Here is an 18,279-nt window from a genome sequence, read left to right as displayed (position 1 = left end):
TGTCCCAAAAAATTAAGTTACAGATTTTCTATAATCATAGAATTTCAGTCAAAAATATGACTTATCCAAAAGTGTTGTCATACCAGATGAACTCTGTACACCTTCGATGGACAGACTACCAACTCTCAATGGTAGCCCAAACTACTGCCTTGTAAAAACATTAACAATCCAAAATACAGCTACGTAGAAGTGCCAGAATATGTTCTGAATAAAAATATATGAAACAGTATAACTGCTAAGGTTTGAAGACTGACAGTTTAAGAGTTCAGTCAGAAAGGCACTGCATTTGTATAGAGTGAAACACATATTTATATCAAATATATCTATATAAATATATAGATATACAGGTATTTTCCCAGCTAAGCAGCAGAAGCGTGCATTTTGTTTCACAGTGTCTTCCACTCCTGAGAATACAGTACAAGTGGTATTAAGATGATTACTTGAGATATGGTTGAAGCAAACCATCATTTAAACTCAGAAATTAAATTACAACCAACACTTCTGAAGCAGGTAACAATTTAATTAAGTTTCTGAAACAGCCAAGTAGTACAACTAGTTGACAGATACTTGCCACATCAGTAAAATAGTGGTTTAAAGCACTGTAAGTCACTGTTATAAAGAAACTTTCTGACTCTTGATCAATGTATGTATTAACAACTTGTTAAATTATTCACTGATAATTTATTAAGCCTTAATACTTTACAGCTGGATATAGCTGTGACCTTTAATAACGTGACATGCTAGAGAACAGAGGCGTTTAAAAGACCATGGACTTTTTACTCCTTGGGACAACTACCTTAGGATAAGGTGTTTAAGTGACCAAGGATCACTTAAAGAATTAAGACTACTGAATGCTATAAGAAAAGCCAGTGCATTTCTCCAGCCAAGGCTGTGTGATGGATCATTATGTCTACATTATACTGCTCCTGCAGTGTTACAGCTGGAAATGATCATCTAGAGAAAGAGTCAGCCAGTCAAAACTCAAGCTACGATTTTTTACCTATCCCAAGTACAATAGATTTGACAGGAGTTGCAGAAAAGTTCTCCCAGCATTAACTGTCAGGTAGCAGCTGCTCGATACCCAGTCTAACTTCATTGCAGATAATGATACAACTCTCCAGTCAACCCATTAACAAAGTTCACCTCCATTTCAGGTGAGAATCCCTGACTCAAAATCCCTTCCAGTTCTCACCTTGTCCCTTTGTCTCCTCTGGAAGGGACACTGCTCTTCCTTGTGTTTCAGTCAGTCCAGACCCAGATCAAGACTCCCATCAGAGGATCTTGCAGGAACTGTTTCAGACACATTTGGTCTGTGATTTCTCCACATTTCTGGACCTGTAACTTTCAGTCAACTTCGCCAGACATATGTCTCCGTTTTGCTTAAACTCCTAGCTTTTGTCTTCTAGTATCAAAGTGACGTATCAAACTGGCTGCTCTGACATAGCTTTCCTTCTGGTGATGCAGGAGCTCATTTATGTTTACTTGTTGTGGTTTTGTATGATGCTTGAGCATCTCCTGAAGAGGACCTACACAAAGCCACTCCACCCACATCCTTAGCTATTTTTTGGAATGCTTCAGGGACTGTTTCTTTACTATATGTTCCAGCTACTTCTAGTGCCTCTGCAGTTTAAGGAAAATTTCTTCTTACTTTCTCTGCACCAAGACTATCTCTTCCAACTGATATGTTATTCTCACAGAGTGTGATAATATACTTTATTCTCACAAATATCTCATGGCTTCTCCTATTACTCCATCCCAAGTTCCCCACCATGATTATCTGCAAATATTTGCACTGGCATATGTACTTGTCAGCTGGTCAAGTCATCACAGAGAAGTTTAAGCTTCCTTTTAGATAAGAGCTTTTAACCCACCAGGCTTTGCTTTCATTCACCTTTCTCACAAACCATCGCATTCCAAGTTCCCATAACCAGCTACAGGTTCCTAAGCTTCCAGTGGGACAGTGCTACTCAGATTTCATTCTCCTCAGATCTGTTTCTGAGCCTCACCAGTCAGGGTCACAGAGTAGGGCCAGCTCAGCTTGTCTCTCCTCTTTAACCCCTTCTTTACCATGGCAGCTTTGGCAAAGAATGCTATGGAAATAAAAGTATTGAGAGGCATGTAGGAGGCAGGTGAATTTAAACACCAAATGCAGGAAGACAACTACTGACCACGTAAGCATTGAATTACTTCAAGCCTTATTGTAATTTTCACATGGACTACTGTTTTTTCTTAAAAAGCAATAATGTTTAAATCACAGGGATTTCTAGTATAGTAAGATGCTATTTCATAGGCAACAGATAAATTTAACAGCATTATGATTTCGTCTACAAGTCCCTTGCTAATACCATCCAAAGGGAAAAATTAAAATCCTGAAACAAACCTAAGATTCTCAACCATGAAAACAAACAGTACCTGAAGTCAGTAGCTATATGAAAACAAACAGCACCTGAAGTCAGTAGCTACATCTGTCTAAGCCATCAAAGCAAGTCTTTGTATTGAAGATGACCAATCTATCTGGGTGTACTTCTGTGTAAATAAAACCATCACAAGGAGGACAGCCACTCCAGTACAGGCACCACCTATGTTGGGAGACTGAGGAAAGTGGCTTCCCAAGAGTCCTGCCTCATTGGTGCAGAGGAGCCTTAGGCAATGCAGAGAGCTTATTCCCAAGGCAGTCCAGTGATCTCAATCTCATTACACCAATAATTTCCTCCCAAAAGCAGAGGATCTAGCATGGCCATGTTGCTGATCAAATACAGAGTTGCTCCAGTTACTGCATATATAACCATTGCATATATGTATCTCTCTAGCATTTGAAAAGCTTCACAATGAGACTCTTGAAAGCTTTTCCTTATTAAAAGGATTCAGCACACAATTTCTTTCTTCTTATATCTGATATATGGGGCTAGAATGCAGTAAAGATTCAGATTTTCAGCATTTGCACCTAAAATTTTGGTTCTCCAAACTTTGTTTGAAAATGCTTTCAAAATCAAATCTGAGCCAGTAAGGTCAGAAACAGAGAAATAGATTTAGATGTGGTCACTTACACAGAGACCACAAAAGGAGAAGCTGAAAAGAAGGAGATATAAAACAAAACTTTAATATAGTTCATGATTCAAGGAGGTGGCATTAGATGAGCAAATGCATCAGTAATATGCCAAATCCATTAGCAACTCCAAATCAGACAGACAGTCCCCATGGATTCGTGTCACAAAACCTACATTTACAGGAAGACTATTCCCCTTTGCAGGAAAAGCTTACCAAGAATGAAAACCCTTGTAAAGAAAACCAGTAGAGAATAAATAGACATAAACTCTTTGTATTTCAATTGCACAAATAATAACATGGGTAAGAGCTTCACACTCCCTGCATGAGAACATTCCTGAATATCCTGATGACACCCTCATTGCAAACAAGGATGAAGAAGTTTAAATCCAACCACATTCTCTCTTTCACTCACACAGTCCATGTCTGCTGTTCTTTAAGACAAAGCTGATCTTGAAACTGTCGGTCTGATTTTATTTATCTTAATATCTAATAACCCCCCCCCTTGATAGTGCATACATGTCTCCCCACCCCCACCCCCCCTTTTCAGGAAAATAGATCTTGAGACTCTCTTATACATGACTAAATTTCCCAGATACAAAATTTAGATACCCACTTCATAAAATATGTAGCAGATACGTTTTCCAGACTATTCTCTTGAAGAAAGTTACCACTTTCCAAGTCTTTAAGATGCTTGCTGAGTGAACACAACTTTGTTCATCTTTTGCTACATGCTGTAAAGTTACCTTCTAAACTAATGCTGTGTTTTACCTATTTTATATTTATCAACCAAATCAGAAGAACAACAATTATTTCTTTACTCTCATAACTTCAAATCTCCAAGAAGAATCAGGAATTTGAGACTCTGAGTGTTGTACTATACTCTTCCTTGTATTACAGTATTTTTTTAAACTATGGATTAATCTAGGTATTAAAAATTCATCTATGCAAAGGGATCAAATGAGAATCTTTTTGCATACAGATATGCAACAATACCAATGTGATTGGTTGCAGAGAACGTGACTGTTCTGGATTTTAGATTTATCTCACTTTTTAAGGAAATTTAATTTTAGAATTATTCCTTTCTACATTGTGCAAATCTTTTATTGTAAATATTTGGGATCTGAACTATTGCATTAGCTATAATCTCTGGTTTCAGAAGTATGATAGCCTTTGTATGTATGTGTGCTCATACTTGTATATATAGACACATGCATAGTTACATAAACACATACATCCTCCATTTTTTATTATTTTCAGATGCTTTAGTATTTTCCACAGCAATGAAAATTAAATGCTGAATTTAAGTTTGCTTAATTTCATTCACAGACCCCTTGAAAGTAGCGCACAGACTGCGAAAAGTCCATGGGCCATACACTGAAAAACCTTATTTCCATCTAAACCTTGGCTAAACTATTTTAACTCTAAATACTTCAATTCAGTTAAACCATTCAGATCTCTAAATCTAGAATTAGTTTCCTAAGTTACTGCAGCTCGGCAAAGCTGACCTTTTTCACCTCATTCAGCTACTGCAAATAATTTTCCTGATGTCACTACTCATTACATCATTAAGTTTTGGTGGAATTATACACAGGTTTTTCCATCCAATTTTGTAAATTATTCATTATAACTTTGCAACTGTCACTTGGTGTGATGTCCTCAGCTTTGTACTCAACATTTACCAATCCTAAAGTTTGTTTCTAAACAACAATTATCTATTCTTTTTCTATTCACCGTAATTTTTGACATCTTCAAATTTTTTTCTGTCTCCATCTGTTAAGGCATAAGCTCCAGATATCACGGCATTTGATGTCTCAGAGACAAGTGGTGTAGATATAGAACACATTAGCTATAAAGATATTTTGTTCCTGGATAAGCAACACAATGATTTTAGTTCAAATCATTTTTTTTCTTATTTCTTTACAACCTACCACAATGAACCTCAAGTGTTAACAGAGTACAAGCAGTAAAATTAAATCATAATCTAATTCTCAAACTTGGACACAAAGTAGATTCTCAATCAACAAAATAACTGAAAATATAGTTATTGATCAGCTTGAGGAAAATAAGTAGAAAACCATATTAATAAAGAAAATCTGAAAATTCTTTCAGCTACCCATAAATCACTCAAATGACTGAAAACACAATGTCTCAGGTTACCAAGCTTCATCTCTTTTGGTGTACATACAGAAAAACGTTACTGTGTGACAGACTGGGAAAATGAAGAGGAACCACCATAAATATAAGCCAGCTTTGCTCTTTCCACTATCATCCCTCTGCTATTTCCTTTTTATGATAACACGGATACTAGCATTTGCTGTGAAAAGATCAGAGGAAATGTCACTTACTTTGTTCCTCTATGACTAATTATGATTAAATAGATTGGGGGGAAGCTCATTACAGTAATTTCTTGGCTCGAGTAATTCCTGAGAAATACTTGACGCAGAGAAACTTTTAACACAGTGAATGAGCATGCAAGAAGGTGCATGGCTGTGCTGAGTGCTACCTTCAGTGGGAATACACTGGAAACATTAACTTTGGCCCTAATTTCTTCTTAGGCAGCCTTTCATCAGCTTTCATCAGTATTAAGAACATACAAGTTTAAAATTGCAACAAGTAAAAATTCACATGCAAAGAGACCAGATTTTTTGATTCGTAATGGGTATTTAGCTATTGGGCTCCAAACTTCCACCAAACATAAAATCACCAAAAGCAAAAAAGCTCAAGTGCTAATATATTATTCCTCTTCACATGCCTGGCCTTTTGGGTTTTTTTAGTTCTTTCTTCTTGACATAGCCAACCATAAAATTCTCTATTTTAAAAGTAAGTATAGAAGAAAGAAGATGCTGTGAAAGCAAATTCAAAGTTACCTACACACACTTAGTGTCCCACAGATGAACTTAAGTCACCTCTTCTTTTTTTTTTTTTTTGCTACCGATGGCATCATTTGAACTTCTGACAAACTGAACTAGTGCCTCAGTATGTTGACCTGGAGTTCTCAGACTGTGATGCATGTACAGATACAACAGGCAAACCACATCAAAGGGGTATGTAGCCCGTGTGGTTAATGACCATTGAGGAAGGCCCAACTTCCCCTACTGTACAATGGTAGAAATCAGGAAAAAGTTTGGAAGTCAGTTGCCTAATCTGCTGGGAAACCATGAAAAACAAATATCCTGGATTCACTACTGCCTCTGTGACCTCATCTACCCAGCTACGTATTTGCAAAAGTAGAGGCACTTCTTTCGACAGCAGAAAACCAAAACCAAAACAAAACACCAAGACCAAAACACTGTGAAATAACACAGCAGGTCTGAAATATGCACTGAAAGTCAAACTGACTTAGCTAGAACTGTTAACTACCATCTGACTTACAGCTAAATTGAGATCTGAAATCCTGGTGACGGCTGCGAATCTCAGTACTGAGTACACCACATCCCAGCTCAACCCCACCAAACTCTGTCTGGGCAAATTGTGAGGGCAGAGTTTATACTGTGATTAGAAAAATTACATTTCTGTAGGGACTGAGTGAAAATCGGATGAAGATTTTCTGTTACGTTGGAGAAAGGAGATCTCCGCACGGCGCTACTGCCACAGATGGAAGAAAAGAGAAGTCAGTCTTACTCCCTGGGGCTAAAGTTACTACCTCAATGCAGCTGTCAGCCAACACTGAGCAGCTGCTCTTCAGTATTTCATAGCATATGGACATAAGAAGCGGTTCTCAAGCTCACATTTGCAGAAACTCCCGCTGCTAGTGGTTTGGTGGCCTTGCCTGAACCGTCCTGACATGGTCCATGACAGCAGTGTAGAAGAGAGAACTGTATTATTCTATGAAGCGAGCTCAAGTGCTTCCTTAAGGCATAACTTACCTTTCACTTGCTCCTGCTGCCTTGGAAGCTCCATAACATTGAGTAAAAGTGGCCATTAGGCACATATATCACTCACACAGCTCCAGAGCGAAAACAGAGAGACGATGCAACCAGACAACCTTCTGGACTGTTAAACTTCCCAAGGAACTCACTCATCAACACTGCACTTCTCTGCATTTTTTTTTAAAGCAGTAAAACAAAACCTAACAATCCCTTTTTTTCTCTGTTCCTTCTCATTCTTTGAGAAAAGAGCTATTAATTAGAAAGTTCATGTTTGTTTCTTTTTGAAGCATTCAATTTCTTTTTACTTTCAAGGATTATTTTTTTTTTTTGGTAAAAAAAACCCTGCTCATACTACATGTGTGCTCAGGTTGTCATGCCTTCTCTCAATTACTAACTGCTTTTAGCTCAATGGAACAAGAACTGTGATAATTTATGCTTAGGTTCAGCAAAACAGAGTTCTGACCCACAGGTGCTACAACAATATTAAAATATCTTAGGTCTACAGAAATTTATAAGCATGTCACTAAAGGAAAAAACCATTCACCCTGTCACTGGAAAACTGAAAATACTCAAAAGGTGCCCTCTTTTTGACTGCTGGGGAAAAGGCAATGATATATCAACTTATGACTCATAACATGGTAGGAAATTTCATCTTTTGTTATTCATGACTTGCTTGTGATATAGCTGAGAACAACATGCCCACAGTATCTTTGCAAACCTGCACTGGTCTCTTACAGGTCACAACACATGCCGGATGCCCAAAAAAAGAAATCTAAATGCTAGAAACAATTTCTTCTGCCAGACAGGGCTGTCAAACTCTAGTTCATTAAGAGCATAAATGTTTCCTTGAGAGTACTGTGGATTTAAACTGTATTTTATTGGTGACATTTACCAATGCACTATAGTAATTCAATTGCTTGAATAGCTGGTATTTCTTTGCTGAACATCTTTCTCTATTCGCCACTGAGAAGCTAAGGCACAGTAACTGTATTAGATGAGACGTTATTTCCAGTAACACTTTTTTTCCCCCACAGAATTACACCTAGAGTTTGCCTCTTCATAATCAGTCCAATCTGGAGTAATTTTTCTGCCCCAATACACTTACAAGGAAGCCTCCTTTTCTACTAAAAACCTAATTCCCAACAGCATTAATACAAACTGCAGATGAGTGGTTCAAGGGTAAGATACAGAGGTTGTAGCGGAAACTTACATAATACTTCCCCTTTCTCTGTAAGAACAACTTTCTGGGCTGAAGCTTTCTTTTATCCTGCCCCAGGGCTGAAGATGCAGTCTTAAAAAGTTCCTAAATATTAGAGGAGTGATACTCTAAAAGCAAACACCCAAAAGAAGACTACAGACAAAAAGGACAAGCATCTTTAAAACTTCATACAGTCACGAGTGAGGAAATAACATAGTTCCTGTGGTAACGCTATAGTAACTCAATTTGATGATGCAGAAAGTCCCATTCATTTATATTCCTAATAAATTTAGAAGATTTTAATACAAAACTTTTAATTATTTCCAAAATTAGCAATCAGATTTTGTTTTGAGGAAAAAACAAAAAATATTATGAAAATTTTTCTTTTTGCTCGTAACTTGCATGAATTCAGCCCTTCAGAATAGTCTTCACCCAGGGTAGTCCTCCCTGTGTGGCCCCTGAGCAGCCCTCTCCCCAGGCCAGCAAAACTCCTGTGGGGAATGCAGGTAGGGCAGCAGAAATGAGGTTACCTTTTGTCACAGAATCACAAAATCATCTAGCTTGGGAAAGACCTTGAAGATCATCTAGTCCAACCATTGACCTATCACTGACAGTTCCCAACTACACCATATCCCTCAGCACTATGTCGACTCTACTCTTAAACACCTCCAGGGATGGGGACTCCACCACTACCCTGGGCAGCCCATTCCAACGCCCAACAACCCCTTCTGGAAAGAAATGCTTCCTAATATCCAGTCTAAACCTTCCCTGGCACAACTTGAGGCCATTCCCTCTTGTCCTGTCGCTTGTTACTTGAAGAGGCTCATCCCCAGCTCTCTGCAACCTCCTTTCAGGGAGCTGTAGAGGTCAATTTACTTCCAGCTGTTTGGAGAGGTGCTGCAATCCATGCTGGCAGAGAGACTCACCCACTGAGGGGCTGTGCCCACAGTGGGACTTTCCAGCAGCAGAAACATGTCAGCACTGCCACAGTGGCAGAAAATGAAATTCAGGCAGGGCACTACTCCTGGGAGTCATGCTGGAAGACAGATTAAGCTGCAAAAATGCAGAAATCTGCCTAAAAATGCAGGTATGCTCTTATCCCTATTGCACAGAGTATCTCAAATTTAGCAGATCCCCAAAATAAGTATTTATAAAGCCCATGAGAAAGTGAGTCCATCCTTCCCTATTGCACCTGGGCACACAAGGAACCAGAGCCCATTTACACCTGAAGTCTCACCTTACAGTCCTAAAATGTCTAGGTAGACTTTAACTTTATATGGGATATAATGTTTTCATAAAATGATCAGTTTTTAACCTTAACTGTTTCAACCTAGGCAGCTCGGGCCCCTGTTTCTCCACACATATGTGCCTTTCCAGCAGCAGAAGTTGTGCCCTCAGCATAAGTCGCATCTGCTTCAACTCCACCTTCACCTCTCACATCCCCCTCATTTCTCTTCTTTTCCTCATTGTCCTCTTTCCTGTTTGCTCAGCAGAGGTGCTGGCAGCACCGTATCTCGCACTCCTGCTTCTCCTTCGCTTCCCGCTGGATCACCCACAGCCCCCCCCGAGCACTTGGGGCACCAGCAGACTGCAAAGCAAAGGCATACGATCTCTCTTCTCCTATCCCTGCCACTCTTCTCCTCTCCATGTTTCCTCAGGCTTCACCTGCATTCACATAATTCTGTGGAAATCAGATACTTCATTCAAAGTAATAAAAACTCCCGTGGGCACCAGATAAGCACAAGCAGAGAGCTATTTTGGTTGCAAAGAAACATCCAGTGCTCTCATCAGAATGCAGGGATGGGTGTATATTTTAGCTCACTGGCAAAATTTGCAGTGTCTATCCCACTGTACCTAATACATGTTCCCACCCAGTGCTCTGCTCCACCCTGCCTCACACTTTATGTACCACTCTGAGAAGCTCACCCAGATTGGGATCCTGACAGAAATGAGATGCTGAAGTGTTTTTGAGTCTCTGCCCTCTGATGTCTACTAGAACTATTTGAAAACGCAATGACACTGAAGATAAACTCATGACCCGTTTACAACACACTTCTATCCTGTAGCAATGCTTATACTTGGAAAGGTGTTTGTGCAACACTCCATCCATGAACCAGCCTGGGGTTTGATTATACACAGATCAAATATCTTGCTGCATTCATATTAAAACTGATACCACTTATCAATAAATTATTTTTTTAATAACAACTATTCATCTTTAATATTTAGAGAGCCTAGAAACTGCCACATAATAATATTTTTTTTCATTTTCCTCAGAATACTTTTGAGAGAAGTACTTCTATCCCCATTACGCAGCTAGAGACAAGGCATAAAGTCCAAGACACTTGCTGAACTCCTGTGCAAGAAGCTCATCAGGAACTATCTGGGCAGGTTATAGAAGTTCTTTTCTATAACCTACCCACCTCCTGCAAATCCAAACGTGCTGGGAAAAATACTCTCTACATATTACATGTGCAACAGATATCAGAGCAGCCATATCGGGTATCAGCTACTAATATCAGATAGATAGCTGATAGCTAAAGGCCACTTACCATCTCCTTTTGTGGCTTCCTCTTCACACCTTACAGGGGCCTGCATGCAACTGTACCAGATTATCCAAAACAGAGAGAATTTTGCTGCAGAACTCCAGCCATACACACATTCTCACGACCATGAGGGCTGCACCTATGCTCCTACTTTAAGTAGTATGTGCTTGATTTGGGAAGTATTTTTGTGTCTTTCTTTTCTGTCAAAGTTTCACACAGATTGGTTAGTATGCTGCTATAGTTTAGATCATCCTGAATAATTAATAGAGAGTTTGCCAGTTCTTGAATATATTAACAGTGAGGCAATATTGCTTGAACTTGTGAACTATGATCAACTTGCTGCAGAAGAGAAAAATCTTTTCCCTTCATTACTTCTTACAACAATACATTGAAAGAATTCTTCTGAACAGAAAGGCAATATTGCGAACTACTAATACTCATTAAATATAATAAATGTCCCTCTTTTGTTCTACACATACACAGCACTGGAAAGCCTAAAGAGCAATTACATAAGGAACATCTTAACAAAAATTCATCTTTCTCCCTCTCCTTCAGCAATCATATTGAAGGCACTTACCATTCCAAAGTAATCCTAAACCAATCCTGGCTAAAGGCACTCTTAAGTGCAAATAAAAAAGACAAGACAGGTGAAAAATCTAGATGGGTAAAAGGCATGCAGTCTTCTCTGCTCTCTCAGTCTTTGCCAACTTCAGTAACTGTTCCTAACCAGGGATGCAAAAACAGGCATAAGGAGGTCAGGGTTGTACCCCAGACTGCCATGGACCAGCTGGCAGGTCAGGTCACAGCCACTCTTTGCCTTCGTTTTCTTATGTGACAAACGATCTCTCAATAAAATATTTTGCTTTTCTTAAAAAGCAAACAAACAAACAAACAAACCAACCAAAAACACCATGAAAGAAAAAAGTTCCAGTTCCAAGGAATGGGAGGTTGGGTTTTTTTAACATTATATCTACTTCACTACAAACACTAACAGCAATGACAGAACTACCCTTGCTGACAGACTTCTCTACACCTCTCCCCTGTGGACTCTCTCCTATTTTCTCATGAAGTACATGCTAATGACTGTTGTTGTTGAAGGGCTGTAATGCTGGAGGTGGCCCTGAAGTTCCACATGCTAGCCGAGAAGGTTTCCAGATTTTGCTTCAACTCTTTATATTCTTTCAACTGCAGTCTGTTTACTAAGTCAGAAGAAACATGGAAGTTGCTTTTAGAATTATAATGGAAAAAAATTTGAGATGTGGACAACTTGGATAAACGTGTTGAGTACAAAAGACCTCAAAGCGTACTTCCAAAACTCCAACCAAATGCACAAAGCCAGCAAATCCATGCTGACTGCCTATTTATAGAGCTTGTCAGCACACTTAAGAGTCTTCTGAGTATTCAGAATGAAATTTAGAAAGACAGGGAACAAACTGATGTTCAAAAGTCCTAAGAGATATTTTTACTTGTGATTTTTACTTCATTCAAGCAAGCTGTTGACTCAGTTCTATTACTGTAAACTTGTATTTTTATAAACAATGATAAAAAGAAACCATGTAGTTAGAATTACTGTTAAAATCATGTAGAGGCTGGTAATGTGTTGTCACAACCAGAGTTGATTCTCTGGAACGCTGGAAAGTTTGTAATGAGATACTATAAAGCCTCGTCAAGTCCCTAACACCATTTTAAATTCATGCTTTTTAGAAAAATTCTGAGTTTGTTCCTGTTGTGGTTGCTTGTGCACAAAGCAGAGTATAACCTACGTCCAGCTACATTCAGAACTCATCCTTTGATGCGTCAGGACCCTAACCAATTTTTAGATAACTGATCATCTTGTGAACTGGAGTGCACCATCTTGCCTTTTAGGCTTGCTTTATCTCCCTGTATTGGAAACATATTGGGAGCATAAAAATCTATGTCTGCAGAAAGGATCTGTATGCGCAGTAGGTGATAAATTATCCTGAGGATACACTATAAAGCTTTGATGGGTGAAAGGCAGACCACTCAGCTCCCTACACTGTGTAACAGAAGTTGACATCTTTATCAGAGTGCTCTTATTCTGTTTCCATTATAATAATATCCAGAATAACTCCACTGATCTGGGTATGTTAAAAAATGCATTCCTGCCTCTAAGAGAGACACATTTCTGTAAGCAACCTCATGAAGTAGACACAGCTTCCTAAAAGACCCGTTCTTGGGGCTAATAATGGAAAAAAACGAACATGTCCATACATAAATTAACCATAGGCAAGGCTCTGCAATGCACTGCTTGAAAGGCAATTTTTAAACTATAAAGTGGTTAATTTAGCTGTAAACCTGACCAGCTTACACATTTCAGCAACTTTTCACTATTGTACTACACTGTTACACTTAACATAATTATTGTAAATTGTGCAATTTAGATTTAGCATGTATATTCAATGTAAGTAATTACCACAGACTCTTTGGTATGCACAGCATACTGCTCAGTGCCCAAGGTCTTACAGAAATAAATTTTAGGAAAAAAACCCCTAGTACATCTCCACTGCACAAAAAGCCATTCTACAATACCAGCAGCTGTACGAAGAGCAGATTTGTGGTTGCGCTATCAACTTCAAATGTGGCATTTCCTTATATTCGCTGGTCTGAATATAAGTTTCCATTCTCTCCAAGCTGAGTAGTTCTCACAGGGAGATGGATAAAAATGGCTACTACTTCAGTTTCTTAAAATAGCTTTTGGCTTACCTTGCTCTTTTGGGATAGGAAAGAGATTAAAAATTAAAAGAATGTATAAAAATTAAAACCTCCTCTCCTCAGTGTAAATTTTAGTAGCTAATATAGTGAAGAAGATACTTTTTCTCTTTTCAGAACTGCTTAACCACTTTCAACACTGCTTAAAACATATATACATACACATCTCTCTCTTTCTCCAAATACATATAGATAATCACAGCTAAAAAGAGACCGAGGCAGCAATATTTCCCCTCAAAGGTAAAAGCATGAAAGATTTATACATGAAAGGAATCAAGTAACTACAGCATAACTCCCACCCACTGTAAACATTTTAATTGCTATTAAAAAAATTTGTAACTGAAAACCAGCATAGAAACACCACATTGGTGTAGAAGCAACACAATGGTGTAGAAAACAGATTTTTTTGGTTCTTAACTAGATAAGACTAGATCTAAATTCAAATCATGTCTCAGCATGTATGAGACCAACAGTCTCACACAGCATCCTTCTTGCAAATTGCATCATCAAATAATACTTTTTTTCCATGGTTGCCTATTAATGGACACAAATACAGAGCTTCACCTAAGCTTAGTAATGTGCAATTTCATTCCTGAAAATGTGCTAACCTCCAAAATAAAGACTCACAAAACTGAAGTGTAACACAAATTAAGAGAAATAATCTCACAGTATTTTAAGTTTCCTGCATGAATAATTGTCATGCACTTCTCGTTTGCCTCATATTTTGCCCTAAGAGGGGGGTAGTTGGTGCAGTGGAAATACGGAGGAAGACTTGGTGTACAGCAGCCTCAGCAGATGCAGTGGTTCTTGTATCCAGAAAGGCAGTACAAGCACAGAAGGAGTGCACAGGCCAGGGGCAGCAGTGAGGGAGGACCAGGGGGCAGGAAGGCTGGAATAAATGATCTTTGAAGGTCCCTTCCAACCCAAACCATTCTGAGATTCTACAGTTGTGCCTGTGTCTTACGATTGGCGTTAAGTTTGACGGTAGAGGACACAGAAGGAGAGCAATGTTCCCATCTGGAGATGACCCTGGAGTAGCGGACAAGAGTTATGGGTTATCATGCTGCAGGGTCTGACCCATGGCTATGGGAAGGAAAAGCAGCAGTGGGTCACTGATCAAGTTCTGAGGAGCGTGCCCACAACTATATGTTATTTTTACTTTGAAATTCAGTCAGAATACTTGAAGGTTCTCCTGCTAGAGGTTTTTAAATAAGAAACTAAGCAAGACTAGCAATCCAAAGAGAGAAAGCTCTGCTTTTTGCTTTGAAAGGTTAAGAGGAAGCAAAAGAAGAAGGGAATGTAATTGTTGTGAAACACAATATTGCCTGAACATCTCCCTGTTGGGAAGAATTGCTTTTGGAGAGTCTCCAGTTGCCCAGATGAGGCATTTCCGTTTACATCCTTATCTGAAAGAACAAGAAATGAAGTTACAAGCTTACTTTGTCAAGACAGGCATGAAAAATGACATACACAAATGAAGAAAAGCAGATATTTCCACTTTTTTGATGTATAATTAACTGCATGTGTATCATTAAACACAAGATGCTAACCAAGTCTGCAGCATACCTATTTCTTTTCACACTGGCAGGGCCTGAAAGATAGTAAAGAAATGATTCTGGGGAACTGCACAAAGGTACAGAATTAGCACATAAGAAAAAGACCCTGGCAGAGATAGGCTGGGGAAAAGTACTAAACCATGGAAAACTACTTTTGGAGCAAAGGAATTCAGTGAAAGTGACAAACCCCACCACCAGCAAGCTAGAAGAGATGGGGATCTCCCAGCTGATGCAGGAAACTGGCAGCTGGTGGCAAGAGTCCTCCCCACACTAGCAATGTGAAGGTCCACTCCTGTCCTCAGCTAGCCTGTGCTGAGCAGTCCATAACTGGCATCTGAGATGGAAATGCCAAGGCCACAGAATGCAGAAGAGTTAACTAAAAGAAAAAGGTTTTACTCAAAATGGTGAAAATTCAGGAGCTTGTCAATTAGGATAGCAACTCCTGTCTGGCACACATAAGGCTTACAGGAGAATACACGAATGTACCTCTAGACTGCCTTTTTTTTTTTTTTTTTTTTTTTTTTTTTTGTACACTTCTTTAACGCAAAAAAAATCAATAATATCATGCCAGTTCCTATTGGAAGGGAGTGGGAGGAGCAAGGAATCTCAAAGGAAGTTAAGATTATTTCAAAAGAGAAAAAAACACTAGCCTGAGTTCTGTTGAATGATGTAAGAGTGAAAGAACTAAGATGTCTATGATGTATAAGAATATTGATTATTCCCAAAGAAACTGTATTTAAGTGAGGCAACCACTCTCATCAGTGGGAGCCTAAATTAGTGCCCAAATGTGTCTTATAAAGACATCAGCAGTCAAAAAGGTTCCTCTGCTCAAACCAGGAAAAGAGAAAACACTGACTTCCAACCCGATAAATGCGTAATAGAGCTACCAAAATAGAAACATTTTACTCGTATGAGAAAAACAGGTATTACCCAGCACAGATTTGAATGAGAAGCAAATCTACAGGGTGGGGGTGGGGGGATGATTAGTAAATATTTGAGATTCATACGTTTTGAACAATGTGGCCCCATACAGAACAGAAAAATGCATTATATAAATTTGATTTCAATATTCTTCTCTTTTCCCACTACTGACCTTGTTGTATTAGTATCTTTCATGGTTCTGGAAAATAAAATACTAATTGATTTTGAGCTATAATGACTAATAATCAAAGACTTCTGATTTTTTCAAGTGAGACTGGTACAAATAGTTTCATTCACATACATGTGTTGTCAGCTGCACAGCAATGGCCATTAAATGTGTGAACACAGTACCCAAGCTAAAAACCAGAAGCTTCTTATTTGCACACATATAATGCTACGATAATGTTGGAAGTTTCCACCAAAAAAACCTGAGCTACAATCCCAGATCAAACCTTTTTACACAAAGAAAAATTATCAAACGTAACAGGTTTTTTTAAATTAAGTTATTTTTAGAATCTAAGATATGTTCATCTCTGAAGAGGGAAAGTGTCTTCCCTAGATAGGTTTTCACATAGCTGCTTTAATAATCACAGAGGACTCTGAGTAAGATGCAAGTAGTGTTTTAAAGTTCTGAGCAATAAAACCAAAGACTACAAGGATTTACAGTAACATAAAATGCACACTGCTCTAACAGGCAAATTAACTTCACAAGTGTGACATGTGAGTGCAGCCCTGAAAAAACACATGCTGCTATTTGTACTTCATCACATACAACAGTCTCTGGCATCTAAAGCATAGACAGAAATAGCTTACAAAAGACATTAAACAACGAAACTCATCCTGGATATCAGTCCTGAATATCCTTGTCAGTTGTTCTCAGTAAGGCAGAGCACACACTGACCCAGGAGGGACTCCTCTGAGCGGTTAGCAGAAATGCAAAACAATTATACCCCACAATAACTTTAGCACTTCGCTCAGGAAAAATGATCCTTTTAGCAATTTAAAAAAAAAAAAAAGAAAGGAAAATAGAAAACAAGAACCTATATTCCTAGCTGGAGCACAGCATGGGACACGTAAGGATTTTAACTGAAAGAGCCCCTACACCTTTCTGGATTCAGAGTTCTTTGTTGCCTGACAGTAAATTGGAAGGACGGTCATATTTAAAAGTAAAAACATCAGACTGTGTCTCTGGAAGGCTGCAGCTGAGCCCCTGAATGAATAAGAAGGAAAGCACATTACCTTTAGCAAGTCTCCTCAGGATTTGACAGCGGCATTTAAAAGAGACAGCTATCATTCTCGCTGCCTGCCTCCCCTGGTAAAGCGCGCTCAGGGCTCTGCTCGGGTGAATGCAGCAAAAGCCTGTGAATTCCTCCTCCCGCACATACCAGGCGAAAGGTAGCCCCAGTGGGGAGTGACAAAGCTTAATTCCTCTTGGCTGATGCAAAGATCAGCTCCGTGTCATCCGGCAAAGCTGTGTCATTCACTACTATCACCACCGCCACCTGCATGGGAAGATGAAGGGCTTAAAAAGCAGTATTTCTTTAAAAACTAGAAAGCATCCAACTGCACACACAGACGCAGATATTAGAGGGAGCCGTTCCCCAGTCTCTCGCATTCCCTGACTGTGCAGGGACTAATGGTTGCTGTGCCAGGCAAAGGGCCCTTGTGCTTCGGCAGACGTGGCAGTTTTTCTCCTCTTTCCTCACATCTTTCCTTTCCCTCGTGATAAATAGGACAAAACCAACAGGAATCCTACTTCTGTAAGAGAAGGAGCCTATTTCAAATGGAAAATATTATAATCAAAGCCTATTAAAGATTTAATCTTACAGATCAGTAGGGAAGAAGAAAAGAAAAAGCCCGATTTTATCACCAGGAAAGCTTTTTGACAATCGCCGACAAATGTATTACAGCCGTTGAAGCACAGACCACAGGGGGAGGGAGAGAGTCAGAGGGAAGTGATGGATTATTGTGTGTGGGCAGGACCGCTAAACATTTGATCACACCAAAATAAATAAAATGATGCTCCACAGAAAACACACAGTGAATCAGGTTTTCTCCCCTCCCTAGAGAAGAGAGCAGCTTTTAGTGCACCTGAGTTTATTTCACCAAACACCGCACCATTTGTAAGATTTTGTAAGATTTCTTCAGCCCACCAGGAGTTTTATGTCCTCTTATGGATATTCAGACAGCAAATTAACCTGCTTTTACAATTCATTCAGAAAATGATGAAGTGGAGCACACACTTAAGCATAGAGCTCCATCCTACCTTCATGAAGCCAAAAAATTATAAAGACAAAACTCCACACCCATTCTGAAAACCAACCAATCAAATCAAAACAAGCCATATAAAGTCTGCCAAGTCAGATTCATGCACAAAACCCAAGTACTGCATCAGACACTCTCCTTTAAAT

At 39.0% G+C, this 18,279-nt stretch overlaps 1 protein-coding gene across 15 annotated transcripts in view; it reads right to left on the bottom strand.

The window, feature by feature from the left end:
• GRIP1 (glutamate receptor interacting protein 1) overlaps nucleotides 1-18,279 on the bottom strand; it is a 235,284-nt gene that overhangs the window by 150,483 nt on the left and 66,522 nt on the right. Inside the window, exon 1 of one of the 15 annotated variants that reach the window (XM_026841102.1) lies at nucleotides 17,108-17,484. The exons of the other annotated variants lie outside the window; for them this stretch is intronic. Coding sequence (XP_026696903.1) covers nucleotides 17,108-17,162 — 55 coding nt within the window. The 5' untranslated portion in view covers nucleotides 17,163-17,484. Of the gene's footprint in view, nucleotides 1-17,107; nucleotides 17,485-18,279 lie in introns of those variants that run through there. 15 annotated transcript variants of the gene reach the window in all.

Source organism: Athene cunicularia, assembly GCF_003259725.1.
Source record: "Athene cunicularia isolate RWA chromosome 1 unlocalized genomic scaffold, athCun1 chr1_part2, whole genome shotgun sequence".
In the NCBI taxonomy this organism is placed as follows: domain Eukaryota; kingdom Metazoa; phylum Chordata; class Aves; order Strigiformes; family Strigidae; genus Athene; species Athene cunicularia.
The sequence above is the reverse complement of the archived record's forward strand: the minus strand, read 5'-3'. Positions and strand labels throughout refer to the sequence as shown.